Source organism: Rana temporaria, chromosome 2, assembly GCF_905171775.1.
Source record: "Rana temporaria chromosome 2, aRanTem1.1, whole genome shotgun sequence".
Taxonomy (NCBI): domain Eukaryota; kingdom Metazoa; phylum Chordata; class Amphibia; order Anura; family Ranidae; genus Rana; species Rana temporaria.
In genome coordinates, this window is record NC_053490.1 from 371,475,267 (window position 1) to 371,492,774 (window position 17,508).

Consider the following 17,508-nt stretch of genomic DNA (forward strand, 5'->3'; position numbering starts at 1 on the left):
TAATGAGCTAGTATGCATAGCATACTAGCTCATTATGAATTACTTACCTGAGATCGAAGCACCCGCAGCGACCCTCGTTCCTCTCCTCTGCCGCCGCCATGATACCCAGAGTGACTTCCGGGTATCGCTGCCCCGACGCTGTGACTGACCAGAGCAGCGATAACGTCACTCCCGCGCATGCGTGTGGGAGCCGTCAGGGATGACACTGTCCCATTCATTAACAGCACGCTCAGTGCGCCTGCGACATTGTCTATGGCGCATTTGCGCTGTAGACATCGGTGCAGCCTTTTCTGCAAATATCTCCTTAACCGTGTAGGTTAAGGAGATATTTCTGGCACCTACAGGTAAGCCTTAATTTAGGTTTACCTGTAGGGCCAAGTGGTCTGTAAGGGTTTACAACCACTTTAACTCCCTTACAACTGAAGCTGGACATTATCATTTTACTAAATCCAACTTTTTAGCATAACAGCCATGTAGCATCTACAAAAAATGAAGGGCCAGATCCACGAAGCGCGGCGCTTCTTTACGGCCGGCGTAGTGTATCTCAGATACACTACGCCGCCGTAACTTACATCGTATTTCCCGTAATCTCAAAGAATTTGCGCCGTAAGTTACGGCGGCGTAGTGTAACTGTGTCGGCGTAAGGGAGCGCAATTCAAATGGATGAGATGGGGGCGTGTTTTATGGTAATACGTCTTGACCCGACGTAAATTATGTTTTTTCTGAACGGCGCATGCGCCGTCCGTGGGGGTATCCCAGTGCGCATGCTCGAAATTAACCCACAACAAGCCAATGCTTACGATTTGAACGTCATTCTATGCAAAGCCCTATTCGCGAACGACTTACGGAAACAACGTAAAATGTTCAAAATTTGACGCGGGAACGACGTCCATACTTAACATAGGATACGCCTCATATAGCAGGGGTAACTATACTCCGAAAAAAGCCTTACGGAAACAACGTAAAAAAATGCGCCGGCCGGACGTACGTTTGTGGATCGCCGTATCTAGCTAGTTTGCATACTCAACGCGGAAATCGACGGAAACGCCACCTAGAGGCCAGCGTAAATATGCACCTTAGATCCAACGGCGTACTAAGAAGTACGCCAGTCGGATCTAGCCCAGCTTCAGGCGTATCTTGTTTTGTGGATACAAAACAAAGATACACCCGAGCAAACTAGAAGTTACGCGGCGTATCAATAGATACGCCAGCGTAACTTCTTTGTGGATCTGGCCCGAAGTCAGCACCTTTATACACATTTCTTTTTACACTGTGCTAGGTTCCATTTACTTTTCAAAGAAGAGAAGACTGACATAAAAGAGTTTGCTGTCACATTTGCAACAATATGCACATATTGCACATGTTTTTTACCCCCATTTTCTGCTGAGAGATCATAGAAAGCGGAGCTCCAGCTCAGTATTGAGCAGTGAAGCTTAATGCAAATGTGTCACAGACTGAAAAAAGTGATTGTAAATATATTGTCTTTTCCTCAAGTTAGGGTAGCAATAATCCAATGTATAAAAATACTTCAAATCTAGGTATCATTTGAGATGATCATGTTATCACTAGGGGGAAATAAAGAGTGCCTCTGATTGCCAGTGGTGTTCACTATTGGCTAAAACGTTTTCCTAATTTGTGTAAAAATCTTTTTATGAGCATAAAAATGTATTTTATATACTAATAAAACACACTGGATACCAGTCAAACATAAGACTGCAGCAGGACTTGCTGTTACAGAAACAGCTTTGAGGAGTGGTAGATATTTCAAGGACAAATTGTTTATCAACACCCACTAGTTCACTTCCCTCACTCACCTCCTCTGCCTCTTTTAGCTTTCCTGACAACAGTCGCTGCATCTCTTCTTGCTGTTCTCTTTGCCTGTGCTGTTCTTGTATCATGGCTTCTTCTGCCTTTTTTTGTGCCTCTCTCAGCTGCTCCAATTCCTTTTGCTGTCTCTCTCTTTCACTCTGAAGTTCTGCCAATCGATGCAACTCTTGCTCTCGTGCAACCCTGCGTTGTTCCCGTTGCTCCCTCTGCTCCCTACGCCTACTTTGTAGCTCACGGTGTAAAGAGACAGAGCCGGACTTCTGGAGACGGAGAGCTGTTTGGATAGCTGAAGAAGTACAGACATAAAAGTTATTGCCAAAATCATGACTCAGAAAAGCTACTGCTGTATTAATTAATGCAAATTGATTACCAATACAAACGCATAACTGTCCTGCTTAAGAGAGGAACCTACATTGTGCTTGCTGTTATTATATTAGCCCTGTGCTATGTCCACTTTGGAATCGGGTTTCACGTTGCCCCTAAGGGCCTTACCTGATATCAGTACTAAGCTACACCCACCATTTCCCTTTCTTTTAAAGTGGATGTAAACCCTCCATACACCCAGTGAAGTAAACAGCCTCAGATGAAACACAGGGATGAACCAAATCTCCCTATATAGGTTTTACATCTATATCTGCTGTCTTCACATTTATATACTGTTTATAAAGTTCAGATCGTGTTAGGAGATTTTCTCTTCCTGTTTAACACAGAGTGTGATGTCTGGGCATACCGTCAAGATAGCTAAAATTGCTGATTGGAGGAAAGGCACACACCCCCTTCTCATCATAGTCGGAGACTCTCAGAGGTGCTTTGTAATAAGGCTAGCTCCCTGTTAATCTATTTTAGCAACCTCCCCTGACAGAAATTTCAGGCTGCTTTTATCTGATGTGTCAGAGAATTTGTCAGGAGTTAGGCTGATAACAGGAATGGTTTAGGAGAGAGATATGGGACTTAGCTCTTTGAAGAGAGATAACAAAATACTGCAAATATATGTGCCCATCTTAAATTTCATGAATTGCGTTTACATCTACATTAAGAGCACCCTGACTGCACCCTGAGATTCTCTCATTAAACAGAGGAATTGCAGTTGATGGTGCCTAGTCCTGAGGTCAGGCGTGTCAAGTTCTTTGTAAACGAGTAAATAAAAGCCCCTAATCCGTGGGCCACCACTTTTAACATGTTGGGGCTTAAGGTGGGTACACACTTTGGGAAAATCAGAAGAAAAATTCTATATGAGAAAAGATTGTTCGATCTTTGTATAGTGTGTAAACAACTTTTGACATCCGATTCAGACTTTCCAAATTAAAATTTCCAAAGGGAAAAACTTTTTCTTATACGTGAACATAACGAATGCGATCATTTTTCGGGTTGTAAAAATGAAGTTTTTCAGCCTCTAGAAAAACGAAGTTTTTTTCAACTTCATCATTAAAACGACGTTGAAAAAAAAATGCTCTAGCAAAGCGCAGTGACGTACAACACGTACAACGGCACTATAAAGGGGAAGTTCCATGCAGATGATGCCACCCTTGGGGCTGCTTTTGCTGATTTTGTGTTTGTAAAAGACGATTCTCGATTTTTTGTCTATTACAGCGTGATGAATGTGCTTACTCCATTACGAACGGTAGTTTTACCAGAACGAGCGCTCCCGTCTCATAACTTGCTTCTGAGCATGGGCAGGTTTTTCACGTCATTAAAGCCCACACGCGATCATTTTTTACAACCCGAAAAACGACATTGTTTAAAACATCGTTAAAAAACAGAGCATGTTCGAAAAAATTTTTGGGCGTTTTTCAGAACCCGAAAAATTCTCTGAAGCCCACACTAGATCATTTTAAAATACATTTAAAAAAAAACTACATTTTTTACAACCCGAAAAATGATCGTGTGTACGCGGCATAACAGTTTACGTTTAATGTGTATGTTTTTTGTACGAGAAAAGTCGGATACAAAAGACTGCGCATGATCAGAAACAAACAAAGCCTTTGTCCTAGGAGAATTTTTGTACAATCCTTTGTTTCAAATGTTCTTATAGTTTGTACCCAGCTTATGTCAATTAACCATAGAAAAAAAAATATGAGAACAGTGGACTGTAAATATTAACCAATCACTCTTCACCTTTACTTCTAGGGAAGCATTAAAAAATATGGTTTGTCACAGTGCAACAAATTCTTGTTTATTTCATTTTCTTTTCAGTTTTAACAGATCAGCATCACTGGTTATACATTAGAACTGACGATAATCAAAAAAAACTATAGATCATTCTGTAAACCTTTAAAGTAGACTAAGCTACAGACATTTTTTATGTTGTATAGAGTCTGTAAATCTTATAACCTCTGTCATTTTTTATTGCTTGCTGGTTTCCCCCTTTGAGAAGTTTTTCCTTTGCTTCCTATCCCAGAGACATGACAGTAGTAAGCAGTAAACTTCTCCAAATTAGGAAAAATCCACCTTTGACATTGGTTGTCGGGGCTGCTCATTAAAAGATTTCAATTTAAAGCTGGTGATTGATGGGTAGAATTTTGAATGAAAATTATTGGGAAAAGAAGGTTCTAAGAAAGTTTGTTCGTTTTTCCAATCAGTGGGTCAAATCAATATTCGTTTTCGACCGCAGTGATAAGGAAATTCAAAGAAGTGGGATGGGAAATCTCTCTTGAACAAACAGATTTCTAACAGTGGATGTGGTTTTCATTCAGTAAAGTTCATTTATTCTAAATCAATCATTCTAAATCTAAATCAGACGCTAAAAGCAAACCAAATCTTTTGAATGACAAACAAATGTGAGAATTTTCATACAAAATTTCCTAAAGATGAACATTGCTCGATCTGAGGGGGAGCTCTGAAATGAGGGGAAGCTCTGCTGATTTCTATCATCCAATCATGTCCAAGCAAAAAACTGTGTTGATGGGGGAATCCCTCCCGCAGAGCTATTGTGTTTTCCTGGCAAGAGAAGTCCTCCCCTCCAGGAGAACATAGGGGTTGATGTATTAAAGGTAAATAGTCTGTGTACTGCAAGTGCATTTGGTATAGTTCTGAGGGGAAATTTTGAAAATGGAATTTTTGCTTGTACATGATTGGATGATAGAAATCAGCAAAGCTTCCCCTCATTTCAGAGTTCCCCCTCAGATCTAGAGCAACTGCACTTGCAGTGCACTTCTAGTACGGGGAAACATTGTACTAGAGCCTTGTACGGGGAAACGCATCGGGTGGAGCACTAGTCTCTGACGTCACCACGCACCAGCTGGCTGGCTTGAGCCACGGCTGTTTGAATCTTTTCATTGCTTTTGGATGTCAGTTTGTTTTGAAGTCTGTAATAAATCTTTTAAACGGAAATACTGCACCATGAAGCTTCTTATTTTTACCTGGTAAATATATCCCAAATGGAAGACACACAGGAAGACCTGGCGTTGCTTTTTTATAAGGAATATAGCATAAAAACAGCAGTCCGCTGTATCGGGAGGGATATAGGCTCTGGGTGAATCCCAGAAGGAATGTCCATAGGTCTATTGAACCATTGCTGAGCCCGTTTGCTCTCTATAGCCTGTGATTCATCTTATCCGGTAAGCGGCCCTTCATATCACTTAAATAACGGAAAGAAGTCACAAGCTACAACCTGAATGTTTTAAATCACCTGCTTTATTAGAAACACTGTATGGACTGGAAAGTCAACACTGTTTATATTGGATTTGTTTTTTATGTAGTTGCGTAATTATGATTTTTTTCCACCTGGCTTTTGTACCCATCTGCAGCCTGTGAAAGATAAAGTAGCGATCTGTACCTTAAATGGAGTTGTATGCCAGACCAACCTCTAGCGCTGACTGTAAAATGTCCAGGATATTGGCTAGAGTAGGGAACACAGGAGAGAAAGCTTTTGCTGCGCAAACAAAACAAACTTCTTTGATATCTTCTCATATGTAGCGTTCATGATCTTCTGGTCGCCAAGGTATGAACAACCTTGGATGAGAATCCCTGCACCTCTAGTCTAGCCTATTCCGTAGCCAGGCTATTAAAAGTAGTCTCATTGGATTGGGGTGCTGTCACTGACCTTGCCATAAAAGATTTTATTTGACTAGAAATGGGTTTGGTGGTGCTGATGACATCTGGAGGAGCAATAAAAGCCAATGCCTTTTCAGTAGGTGGAAAGGACCTGTTCTGTCCAAATTTTCAGAAGCACCTTTATATTCAAGGACACCGAAGAGAGACAGAGATCAAACAGAAAATTCTATGGCACTGTGAACCTATTTTGTATGACGGAGTCTTTTCATTGGTATCCTGTTGCAAATATCAGAAGCTGCGTGTTCAGTGAAATCTCCCTGAGAACTACTGCTGGAACGCCCCATAGGCAAAATATTCTTTTTTTTTTTTTCCTGTTTTTTAAGTGTATTTTGTGCGTGTACTCGAGAGAGGAGCCGGACTGCAGGAGTTGGGAGTAGGCAGGCCTCCCCCAGAGGCAATCTGCCACCTTTCTCCATGCCCTGGGTGGCAATGGCGGCTGTGTGAGGGGGTCCTCCCACACAGCCCGCCCTACCTGCTCCGCTTTGAAGCCCAACGGGGCAGAGGGACTCCCTACAAGGGAGTGAGAGGATTTGCCCGCTCAACCAGCCCCATTAGTCCTTCGCCTCTCTTTTTTTCAGCAAGTCGTGTGTTTTACGTCACCGCGTTCTGACCCGATCGGTTTTTTGAACGACGGTGTGTACTCACAACAGGCCATCAGTCTGCTTCAGCGGTGAACTGATGAAAGCGGTCCGTCGGACCATTCTCATCGGATGGATCGACCGTGTGTACGTGGCCTAAGTGGTTCTCTGCCCAGCTGAACAAGATGACTCAATGAAATTCCTAGTCTACTCCTTATAATAAATGTCCATGCAAATTCATCAGTGTAATTTATAAAGGTGCTTCATAAAAAGTACAATGTGCTTGAAAGTGCAAAAAACTAAAATGACCATCAATTAATTCATAAATTAAAAATAAATATATATTCATAATATAAACGTATTATATATATATATATATATATATATATATATATATATATATATATATATAAGTTGGTGCAAATGCTTCACAATCCAAGAAAAAAACACAGCCAGAATGACAAAATTATTGTCTCTATATTGTAGCTTCCAAAGTGACTTGTGCATAAATCAACCCCACAACTTCTGTGCAAAAAAGGGGTTGAATTCCACTTGTGCTCCGCTCTCGGTTCCCCACTCACCGGAGAGCTGTACCCCTGCAGGGGTAAATCACATTCAAGCAGAGTTGCCACTGATCCTGGTGCCAATGGAATTTCCTCTCCCACAGGATTTTGGATCATACGATATATTCACATATGGATGGATGGGAAAGATTGATACTCATAGTGTAAGTCCATAAAAATAAGTTTTATTCAATCTTTTTAAGGTAGTATTTTTAAAACATGCATAGTGTTAAGGAAACAGTAACAGTGTTACAGACATAGATCTGGGACAGCGTGCATTCCACAGACAGATTACAAAAACCGGAAGTGACGTGATTGTGCTCCAAGCTCCGTCTTATGTCATCATGTCATGACATGTAAGGTGAAGCTCGGTATGTAATCACGTCACTTACGATTTTTCTAATCTTGGTCTGTGGAACGCACGCTGTCCCAGATCTGTGGCTGTAACACTGTTACTGTTTTCTTAGCACTATAGATAGTCATGTTTTTAAAGATACTACCTTGAAATGATTGAATAAAACAAATATTTACGGACTTACACTGCCTATCTCCCTGCTCCCTTTGACATCATTCACAGCTGCTCTCAGACTGACAATAAAGCCAGAAGTGCGGTGCCCTGCATATACTTTATAAGACAGGGGGGAAAAAAACAAGGGAGAAGCAATGATGACATTGCAGAGCTCTTATAATACCACAGCTGTACAATATCAATGCTGTTTAAGCATCATTTTGACCGCGGCCCTGGCACAAAGGGGCCAGGTTTTTAGGAGGATTTACCGTTCAACATTCAGGGTCTTCCAACTCTATGAGAGGCTGAACATGGAGGGGTAGGTTTGGCAGGGGGATACAGCAAACAAATTACTTATCAACTGCAATCCACAGGTGGCCTGGAGCATGATCAAAAAATAACACCTTAGTTGGGGGAGGGGCTGTCTTTTATTTAGCTAGGAACAGGTGGTCATGTGGGGGCTCCAGAGGGGGTGTTAACTCGTGTGCTGACGTGAGATGGGCCAGGAAATAACATTCCAAGAATTCTTACAATTTGATTAAAGGAATATTATGACTAGTCAAATGACAAGAATAGACAGATCTTAGAATGGAAAATATGTCAGGTTTGAAATGTTCTTCTGTGATATTTTTACATTTAACAGTGATTTTCAGAGAGGGTGAACGGAACAAATGTTTTAAAACATGCAGATTACAGAGTACTACAGAGACTACAAGACCCCTAAAAGAGCAATATGCAGATATCATTCTTAAAGCCATATACACTATGGCATCTACTCCAAAGAGAAAGTGGTCAGAAGTTCATTTTATTTTCTCTATTCTTAAAATAATTTATTCTTGAGCTTTTAGCTTCGACACAACTATTCCTGTGTGTCTCCATAGTTCAGAGGATTGCACTCTAGATGTATGGCCTTGGGGAATATATTGTCAATGGCAATTCATTATCAGTCTACTGACATAATGATAAAAGAAACATATTACATTTATTTTTTTAAGCTGCACATAGTTAGAAGCACACTTATACCTGTCACCCATTCTTGCCGATGCTTTGTGTCAGATGCACTCATTTCATGGGTTTTTGTGGGAGTTTTAATGCAGAACATACATCGACGGCCATCTCTGTCAGGAAGTATCTAGGATATAAAGAATATATAGGTAGTACATCTGTAGCTAACCTATTTCTTGAAAAAAATGTTTTTAATAATTATGCAAGTCTTAATAATTTAAAGCACGAAAACCATATTTTTTGGAAAATAGGTAAGGATGAGTAATACATCTTATCTACCTAATGTTAAGGCAAACTGTTGTGGCTGGGGTGTGGGAAGGCTGACTTTGCCAGGGTGCAATACACCTTATACAATCCAAATGAAGCACTTAACGAGGTCACCTATAAATGAATAATCAATTTTGAATGGATATAACCTTTAATTAGATAATGCATTGTGCTGTTGCAGCCTAATGCTCAAACAGCCTCCCAACCAATTATGATTTAGCCTTTTGGGAAGTCAGTGTGGTCAGACTGATGAAAGATGAATTGTGGCTGATTTTATGAACAGTTACCGCATACACTTTTTTTCTACTCATTTGATCAAGTTCATGAAACCAAGTGGCCCTGAGTAAAGGGAAGTGAAAGAACAGTAGCCTATTTGGAAAAGGATCTTAAACTGCATCTTTCTAAGAAACTATCTTTGTGGTCACTCCTAAAAAAAATGAAAAGTAACCATGCAGCCATGCAGGTAAAAATGGCAACACACTGTGGCAAAAATTCCAATGCATTAGTGACAGTATTAAATATGAACTTAAGGCAAACATATACATATACTCAGTTAAAATACATATTTTTTGTAGGAGCATTACTTGCTAGAGGATTTGTATTTCTATCCACTTAAGCTGGCCAAACATGGGTCGAAATTTGGCCGATTCAGCAGGGACCGGCCAAAGATTCAATCCATCTATGGGCAGGCTGATTGTACCCAAGTTGATTCATCTTTAGACTTGGGTACAACCAGCCTGTCTGTTTTTTAACCACTTCTATACTTTGGGTGTTTTTCAGATTTGGTGTTTACAAGACTAAAACAGTTTTTTTTGCTAGAAAATTACTTAAAACCCACAAACATTATATATTTATTTTTTTCTAACACCCTAGAGAATAAAATGGCGATCATTGCAATACTTTTTGTCACACCATATTTGCGCAGCGGTCCTACAAGTGCACTTTTTTTTTGGAAAAAAATCACTTTTTTGAATTAAAAAATAAGACAGCAATAAATTTGGCCCAATTTTTTTTATATATTGTGAAAGATAATATTACGCCGAGTAAAATGGTACCCAACATGTCACGCTTACAAATTGCGCCCGCTCATGGCATGGCGTCAAACTTTTACCCTTAAAAATCTCGATAGGCGACGTTTAAAAAATTCTATAGGTTGCATTTTTTGAGTTACAGAGTAGGTCTAGGGCTACAATTATTGCTCTCGCTCTAACGATCACGGCGATACCTCACTTGTGTCTTTTGAACACCGTTTACATATGCGGGCGCTACTCGCGTATGCGTTCGCTTCTGCGCATGAGCTCGTCGGGACGGGGCGATTTAAAATTTTTTATTTTTTTTCTTATTTATTTTTATTTATTTTATTATTTTTTACACTGGAAAAAAAAAATGATCACTTTTATTCCTATTACAAGGAATGTAAACATCCCTTGTAATAGAAAAAAGCATGACAGGTCCTCTTAAATATGAGATCTGGGGTCAAAAAGACCTCAGATCTCATATTTAGACTAAAATGCAAAAAAAAATAAAAAAAATTGAAAATGTCATTTTTTCAAATGACAAAAAAAAAATGTTTCTTTAAGAGGCTGGGCGGGACTGACGTTTTGACGTCACTTCCGCCCAGCAGAGCTATGGGGACGGGCGAAGGAGATTTTTCCTTCAGTCTCGTCCCCAGTCACCAGACGAACGGTCCCGATCGCCTCCGCCGCTACCGACGGCTACGGTAAGCGGCAGAAGGCGCAGGAGAGCGGCGGGCCCCTCTCCCGCCGCCGATAACGGCGCTCTCGCGGCGAATCCGCCGCGGAGACTGCCGTTATCGTTAACAGAACCGCTGACACTAAAGATTGATACCATGGTTGTGGCAGCAGCTGCTGCCGTTACCGAGATATCAATCTTTAAAGTTAGGCCGTATAAAGACGTACGGCGGTTTAGAAGTGGTTAAATGCGATTACAGCCAACTGTCATAGCAACTAGCAGTAATCATCATGTTCTGCTGGCCAGGAAGGCTCCCCGTGCGCCTCCTCCTGTCAGCAGAAAATAGTGCTGTGGCAGGCACTTTCCTATCAACACTGACAGTGTTGATGGGGCAATCATGCAATTTTCTTTCCTTCCATCTGTGGATGAAGGAAAGAAATTTGAATCATATATGGGCTGTCTAAGTCCTGAGAATTACACAGTCCCTACCAATTGGTGACCTGACTTTATTAGAGTTAAGCAACCCCCTCTCTCAGCAGTCTGTCTCTAGACAATAAATGAGTACCAGCAAACCTAAAAAAGCTCATCACTCTGCTCACTTTGCTTTCTGCTTTTGTCAGCATGTTCCCTATTAGCACATGTGCATGTAGCATACCTAACTGGCCTCTAATGAGGCCCTTTGCTGGTCTGAGTTATGCTTTAAAGTGAGGCCGATATCAAGTCAAATTCAAGAAAGTGCGCTAGTTACATCTACAGTTGAATAACATCTAATGATTTTAATAAAATTCTAGCCAAACTGACTCATGATGTTTTATATCTGCCAGTGGTTTATTTTAAATCACACAGTTTTGAAGGGGACATTTTTCAAAATAGAAGATTTACATGATTTTACTTAAAAAAAATATTTTTGTACACAGCATTTCATATAGGCCTTTTTTTACCACAAAGAGGAAAAGCTGCTCTAGGCATAGAAAGGTAGTTGGAGGTAAAGGCATAATTCATTTACTCTCAAGCACATGTCTCAACGGGCTCTTCCACAATAAAATCCTTATGGAGTGTCAGACAATGAATGTGAACAACAGTTCATTGTATGTTGTTTAAGTGATTGTAAAGATTCTTTTTTTTCTTTTTTTTTTATAACAAACATATTATACTTACCTGCTCTATGCAAGGGTTTTCCACATAGAAGCCTCCTTTTCGGTGTGCCCTAGTGGTGCTCCTGGCTCCTCCTCTTCATCAGGTGCCCCCACGGAGGGCCGCTTTCCCTGGGGGCACTGTGCAGGCGCACTCACAAGTCCTGCTGCTGCGTCCATTGACACAGGCAGCAGGACTCGCGGGCAAATAAGGCAATAAGAAAATAAGAATGTGAAAAAGGAATTCTTTTAGTGACATTTAACTGTGCCTAAGCAAGAATCGATTTACTCCGTTTCCTTTGTTTCTTATCTTACCTATATACAAGCTTTAATGACAATGCAATCATTGCAGGTATTGATTAATCTGTACCATTTAATACATTTCTGATCCGATATATGGCAAACTGTTTCCACATATCAGTACCTCTACTGCCAATAAGCTTGTTGAGCTTTATTATAACTCTTTTTGGTCCATTTTCAATGCATATCAAATTAATTCTCACATACCAGTATATACATTTTATTTAAATTTTTATTTTTTATTATTTTTTGGCTTTTTTATACAAAATTATTTTTCAATCTTTGTGCTTTTTTCCCCCATTCATAAATAATTCCTTTTTCACATTCTTATTTTCTTATTGCCTTATTTGCCCCTTAAGGAGGTAAGGGACTAATTAATAGGTAAACTCCTACTTCTTCCTTCTAGTTTAAGCGCAAACGTTTCTTTCTTTCTTTCTCGTTCTCGGCGTTCCAAGGATCATTAAGGTTTAGAGACGTATCAACTGCTTCTTCACCTCATCAAACTTTTCTATTGTATCCATTGTTCCAAAGACTATACATATGGGGCCAGATTCACGTAGCCCGGGCGCAGCGTAACGTAACCGATTTAGGTTACACCGCCGCAAATTTCCTGTCTAAGTGCCCGATCCACAAAGCACTTACCTGGAAATTTGCGGCGGTGTATCCTAAATCCGTCCGGTGCAAGGCGGGCCAATTCAAATGGGGCGGGTACCATTTAAATTAGGCGCGCTCCCACGCCGGACGTACTGCGCATGCTCCTGACGCAAATTTCCCGACGTGCTTTGCGCAAAATTACGACGCACCGTAACTGCTAACTTGCATACCCGACGCTGGTTTACGACGCAAACTCCTCCCAGCGGCGGCCGCGGTACTGCATCCTAAGATCCGACAGTGTAAAACTATTACACCTGTCGGATCTTAGGGATATCTATGCGTAACAGATTCTATGAATCAGTCACATAGATAGAAACAGGGATACGACGGCGTATCAGCAGATACGCCGTCGTATCCCTTTTGTGAATCTGGCCCTTGGTTCCTGATTGGAACCATTCATATAACAATAGCTACTGCTATTTTCTTTACATAATAACTTTTATTCTTTAACCTCCTAATCCGCCACTTTACGCATTAACCCCATAGAGCGTCCTGTTGAGACCCACCTTGGTATTTCCCTTTATTCCATCTGAGGGTCTGCACACTCCAGCCTACCCCCCTGGTGGGTCGTTAGGTGTCGATTTCAGCGGGCACCTGCAGGTAAGCACTTCTATGCTGTTTCTCTGTTGAGCATTTGGACCACCTGCTATGTTTTTTTACCTCTACGCCGACTTATGTTTAAGCGTATGCTCAAACAGAGATACGCTTAAACATATCTAAGATACGACGGATTGCGCCGTCCTATCTTAGATTGCAATATTTTGGATGGCCGCTAGGTGGCGCTTTCATTGTGGTCGGCGTAGAATATGTAAATGAGGGGATACGCCAATTCACGAATGTACGCCCGGCCGACGCAGTACTTTTACGCCATTTGCGTAAGAGATAGGCCGCGTAAAGTTAGAGATAGGCCCTAGTGGAATAGTTAAGTATGGCCGCCGTTCCCACTGGAAAATTGGAAATTTTTACGTCGTTTGCGTAAGTCGTCCGCGAATCGGGATTTACGTTGTTTACGTCCACGTCTAAATCAATAGGCCCATGCGGCGTACTTAGCCGCAATGCACACTGGGAAATGTAGCCAGCCCTGTCAATTGCTGGTGTGACTTTCCCCCCTCTACAACCATTCAAGCCCAAATCTAGGAACTTTCCGCTTCTAAATACAAATCCGAACATCTGGGCTTTTGTCCAGCAAGTTTCTCAGAATATTGAGAAACGGAAATTTCAATCCTCTGTTGATTCCAACTTAACCCCAACCCAACTTGAAGCGATGAAATCATTGCAAAATAATCTACACATAATAATCAAACCCGCCGACAAGGGGGGCAACCTGGTTATCACGAATGTGGAACAGTATGAATCATTGTGCAGGAGGATTCTTGAGAATTCTGATTGGTATAGACCTATTTCCAAAACGGTGCTTGAGAATTTCTATGTCAAGTACCGTGGTATCATCTCAAGGGCCCTTTTTCAAGGTACCATTGATAAGGATACATGGAAATATCTAAATACCAAGGATCCAAGAATCCCTACATTTTATGCTTTACTAAAAACTCATAAATCCTTGGTAGACCCACCAGGCCGACCTATCATTTCAGGATGTTCCAGTTTGACTGAAAATGCAAGTTCATCAATAGATAGCCATTTATCTCCCCATGTTACATCATTGAGTTCATATGTAAAGGATACCATTGATTTATTAAAAACTATTGAAGGCATCACCAATACCTGGTTAGTAGCGCTTGATATTGAAAGCTTATATAACACAACACATAAAAAAAGGTTTAGAGGTAATTCGTAGTTTTTTGGTTGAAAGGGGTCCTTTGGCCTTGAAATATAATACCTTCATTTTGGACCTTTTGAGCTATATTCTTGAACACAATGTTTTTCTATTTGGATCCTCCCACTACCTCCAGGTACAGGGGGTTGCAATGGGGACTAAGTGTGCCCCATCGTATGCCAACCTGTACCTGGAAGGGTGGGAGAGGAACCTCTTTTCGAGAGATGACCTTGCCCCCTATTTGGAGAAGGTCGTCTTTTGGTATAGATACCGTATTTATCGCGGTATAACGCGCTCTGGCGTATACCGCGCACCCCCAAAGTGGCAGCCAATCCTGTGGGAAAAAAAGATTTTTTGTCTTTTTGTACTTACAGTTTTGGTGTCTTGCGCGGCGTCCATCTGTGGCCTCGTCGGGTCCGGCGTCCTTCTGCGGCCTCGTCGGGTCCGGCGTCCTTCTGCGGCTTCGGGTGTCCTCTTCGGCGGGTCGGGCGTCCATCTTCGGCGGGTCCGGTGTCCATCTTCGGCGGGTCCGGTGTCCATCTTCGGCGGGTCCGGCGTCCTTCTGCGGAGTCCTCCCGCTTGGTTCCCGCCACGAGTTTGAATACTGCGCCCGCATATAGCGAGCGCAGTACACTCGTGAATCTTCGGTCAGGCTCGGGCGCCTCTCGCACTGACGTCCTGTACGCTCAGGACGTCAGTACGAGAGGCGCCGAGACTGCCCGAAGATTCACGAGTGTACTGCGCTCGCTATATGCGGGCGCAGTATTCAAACTCGTGGCGGGAAAGCGGGTATCGGCGTATATCGCGCACCCACGATTTTGCCCTGATTTTCAGGGCAAAATAGTGCGCGGTATACGCCGATAAATACGGTACATCGATGATGTACTTTTATTCTGGACCGGCAGCGAGGTGCAGCTCCACAAGTTCGTTTTGCTTATTTCTATTAATACATTTAACCTCAAATTCACGATGGATTACAGTCAGACCCACATTCATTTTTTGGATCTGACTGTTTCCATCGATGAGGAAGGACAGATCAATTCATCCTTGTACAGAAAACCGACAGCAGGCAGCACTGTGTTGCACGGCAGCAGCGCTCATCCGGAGCCTTTACTAAAAAGCATTCCCTACAGCCAATATCTACGCTTAAAATGAAACTGCAGCCGTGATGCACATTTCCAAAATTCCTCACATGATTTGTATCAGAGATTAAAATTAAGAGGATAAAATCACAAATGTCTCAAATGCGCTTATAACAGAGTCAAGATTCAAAAAAGGAGCTCTCTCATTTTTTCCTTGAAAGATCATAAAAAGACGTACCCTGTCCGTGTTATAACGCGATATTCTAATCAACATAAAGATGTGAGAGACATTCTCAAACAATTTTGGCCTCTGCTATGCGCAGATCCCACAATAAAAAAATATGTCAAAGACTACCCCGAAATTAAGTTTCGTCGGGTGCCTTAACTTAAGGATCGTCTGGTACATAGCCACTTCAATGTGGCTCCACCCACCAAGACCTCGTTGAGGGGAGGCACCGCAACCTGCTGCCATTGCGATATTTGTAATTATGTTGCAAACAAAGAAAGGTTTAAATTACCCAATGGTAATTAGCACTCCACCAAGACTTTGGTTACGTCCCATTTATTCACCCACATCTGACCTTGTCCACAACTCAGCATCGTTCTTGATTACCCACCAGAGCCCAGCGATCTATTTTTGGCCACCCTCCATCTGGCCTCATCCTTACTTGGGTTTAATTTTCCATCTCTTTTACCCCTTTTTAGCTCGGGTGTTCCAAGGTGGTTTGGCGTTCCCTGCTTGCCATGGTTACCTGATGCCGACCAATGACGGCTGTCATTCCGTCACTTCCACGCATGGCCTGATGGATCTCGTAGTCTGGCTCGATTTCGGGGGGTGGCTAGCCATTTGCTGGGTTTTGATTTGCCCGCCCGGCGCCGCATGACATCAGACGCCGGGTCCAGGACTCCCTATAAATCAGCTCACACTGCACCGAGTGTGCAAAGAGCTGTGGGCTCTTGCTGTGACGGTGGGAAACTATTTAAGATACAGATTTGCGGCAGGTATACTCCATTGACTTTAACCTTCTATAACTCCTTCCACTCTTTTAGTGACATTTAACTATGTCTAAGCAAGAATCGATTTACTCTGTTTCCTTTGTTTCTTATCTTACCTATATACAAGCTTTAATGACAATGCAATCATTGCAGGTATTGATTAATCTGTACCATTTAATACATTTCTGATCCGATATATGGAAAACTGTTTCCACATATCATTACCTCTATTGCCAATAAGCTTGTTAATCTTTATTATAACTCTTTTTGGTCCATTTTCAATGCATATCAAATTAATTTTCACATACCAGTATATACATTTTATTTTAAAAAAAAATATTTGTTTTTCTTCTTTTTTGGCTTTTTTATACAAAACTATTTTTCAATCTTTGTGCTTTTTCCCCCATTCATAAAGAATAAAGAATTCCTTTTTCACATTCTTATTTTCTTATTGCCTTATTTGCCCCTTAAGGAGGTAAGGGTCATCTAATTAATAGGTAAACTCCTACTTCTTCCTTCTAGTTTAAGCGCAAACGATCTCTTTCTCGTTCTCGGCGTTCCAAGGATGATTAAGGTTTAGAGACGTCAACTGCTTCTTCGCCTCATCAAACTTTTCTATTGTATCTTTTCATGTAAGTAATCTTTTTGAGACATTGTTCCAAAGACTAAACATATGGTTCCTGATCGGAACCATTCATATATCAATAGATACTGCTATTTTCTTTACATAATAACTTTTCAATTATATATATATATTTATTCTTTAACCTCCTAATCCACCACTTTACGCATTAACCCCATAGAGCGTCCTGTTGAGACCCACCTTGGTATTTCCCTTTATTCCATGTGAGGGTCTGCGCTCTCCAGCCCACGCCCTTGGGGGTCGTTAGGTGTCGATTTCAGAGGGCACATGTAGGTAAGCACTTCTATGCTGTTTCTCTGTTGAGTATTTGGACCACCTGCTATGTTTTTTCACCTCTTTCTTCATTATACTAAGAATGTTTTTTCTTTTGTCTATACAATAGTATATCCATATGGTGTGATTGTGTTACCCTATATGGCTAATCTGAATATGT

At 41.4% G+C, this 17,508-nt stretch overlaps 1 protein-coding gene across 2 annotated transcripts in view; it reads right to left on the reverse strand.

Annotated features, from left to right (window-relative positions):
* The window catches only part of DEF6 (DEF6 guanine nucleotide exchange factor), a 111,765-nt gene that overhangs the window by 13,560 nt on the left and 80,697 nt on the right, over positions 1-17,508 (reverse strand). For both annotated transcript variants that reach the window (XM_040337783.1, XM_040337782.1), the window contains exons 6-7: positions 8,553-8,661; positions 1,815-2,113 (exon numbers count right to left, since the gene is read on the reverse strand). In XM_040337783.1, the coding sequence (XP_040193717.1) occupies positions 1,815-2,113; positions 8,553-8,661 (408 nt within the window). The remainder of the gene's footprint in view (positions 1-1,814; positions 2,114-8,552; positions 8,662-17,508) is intronic.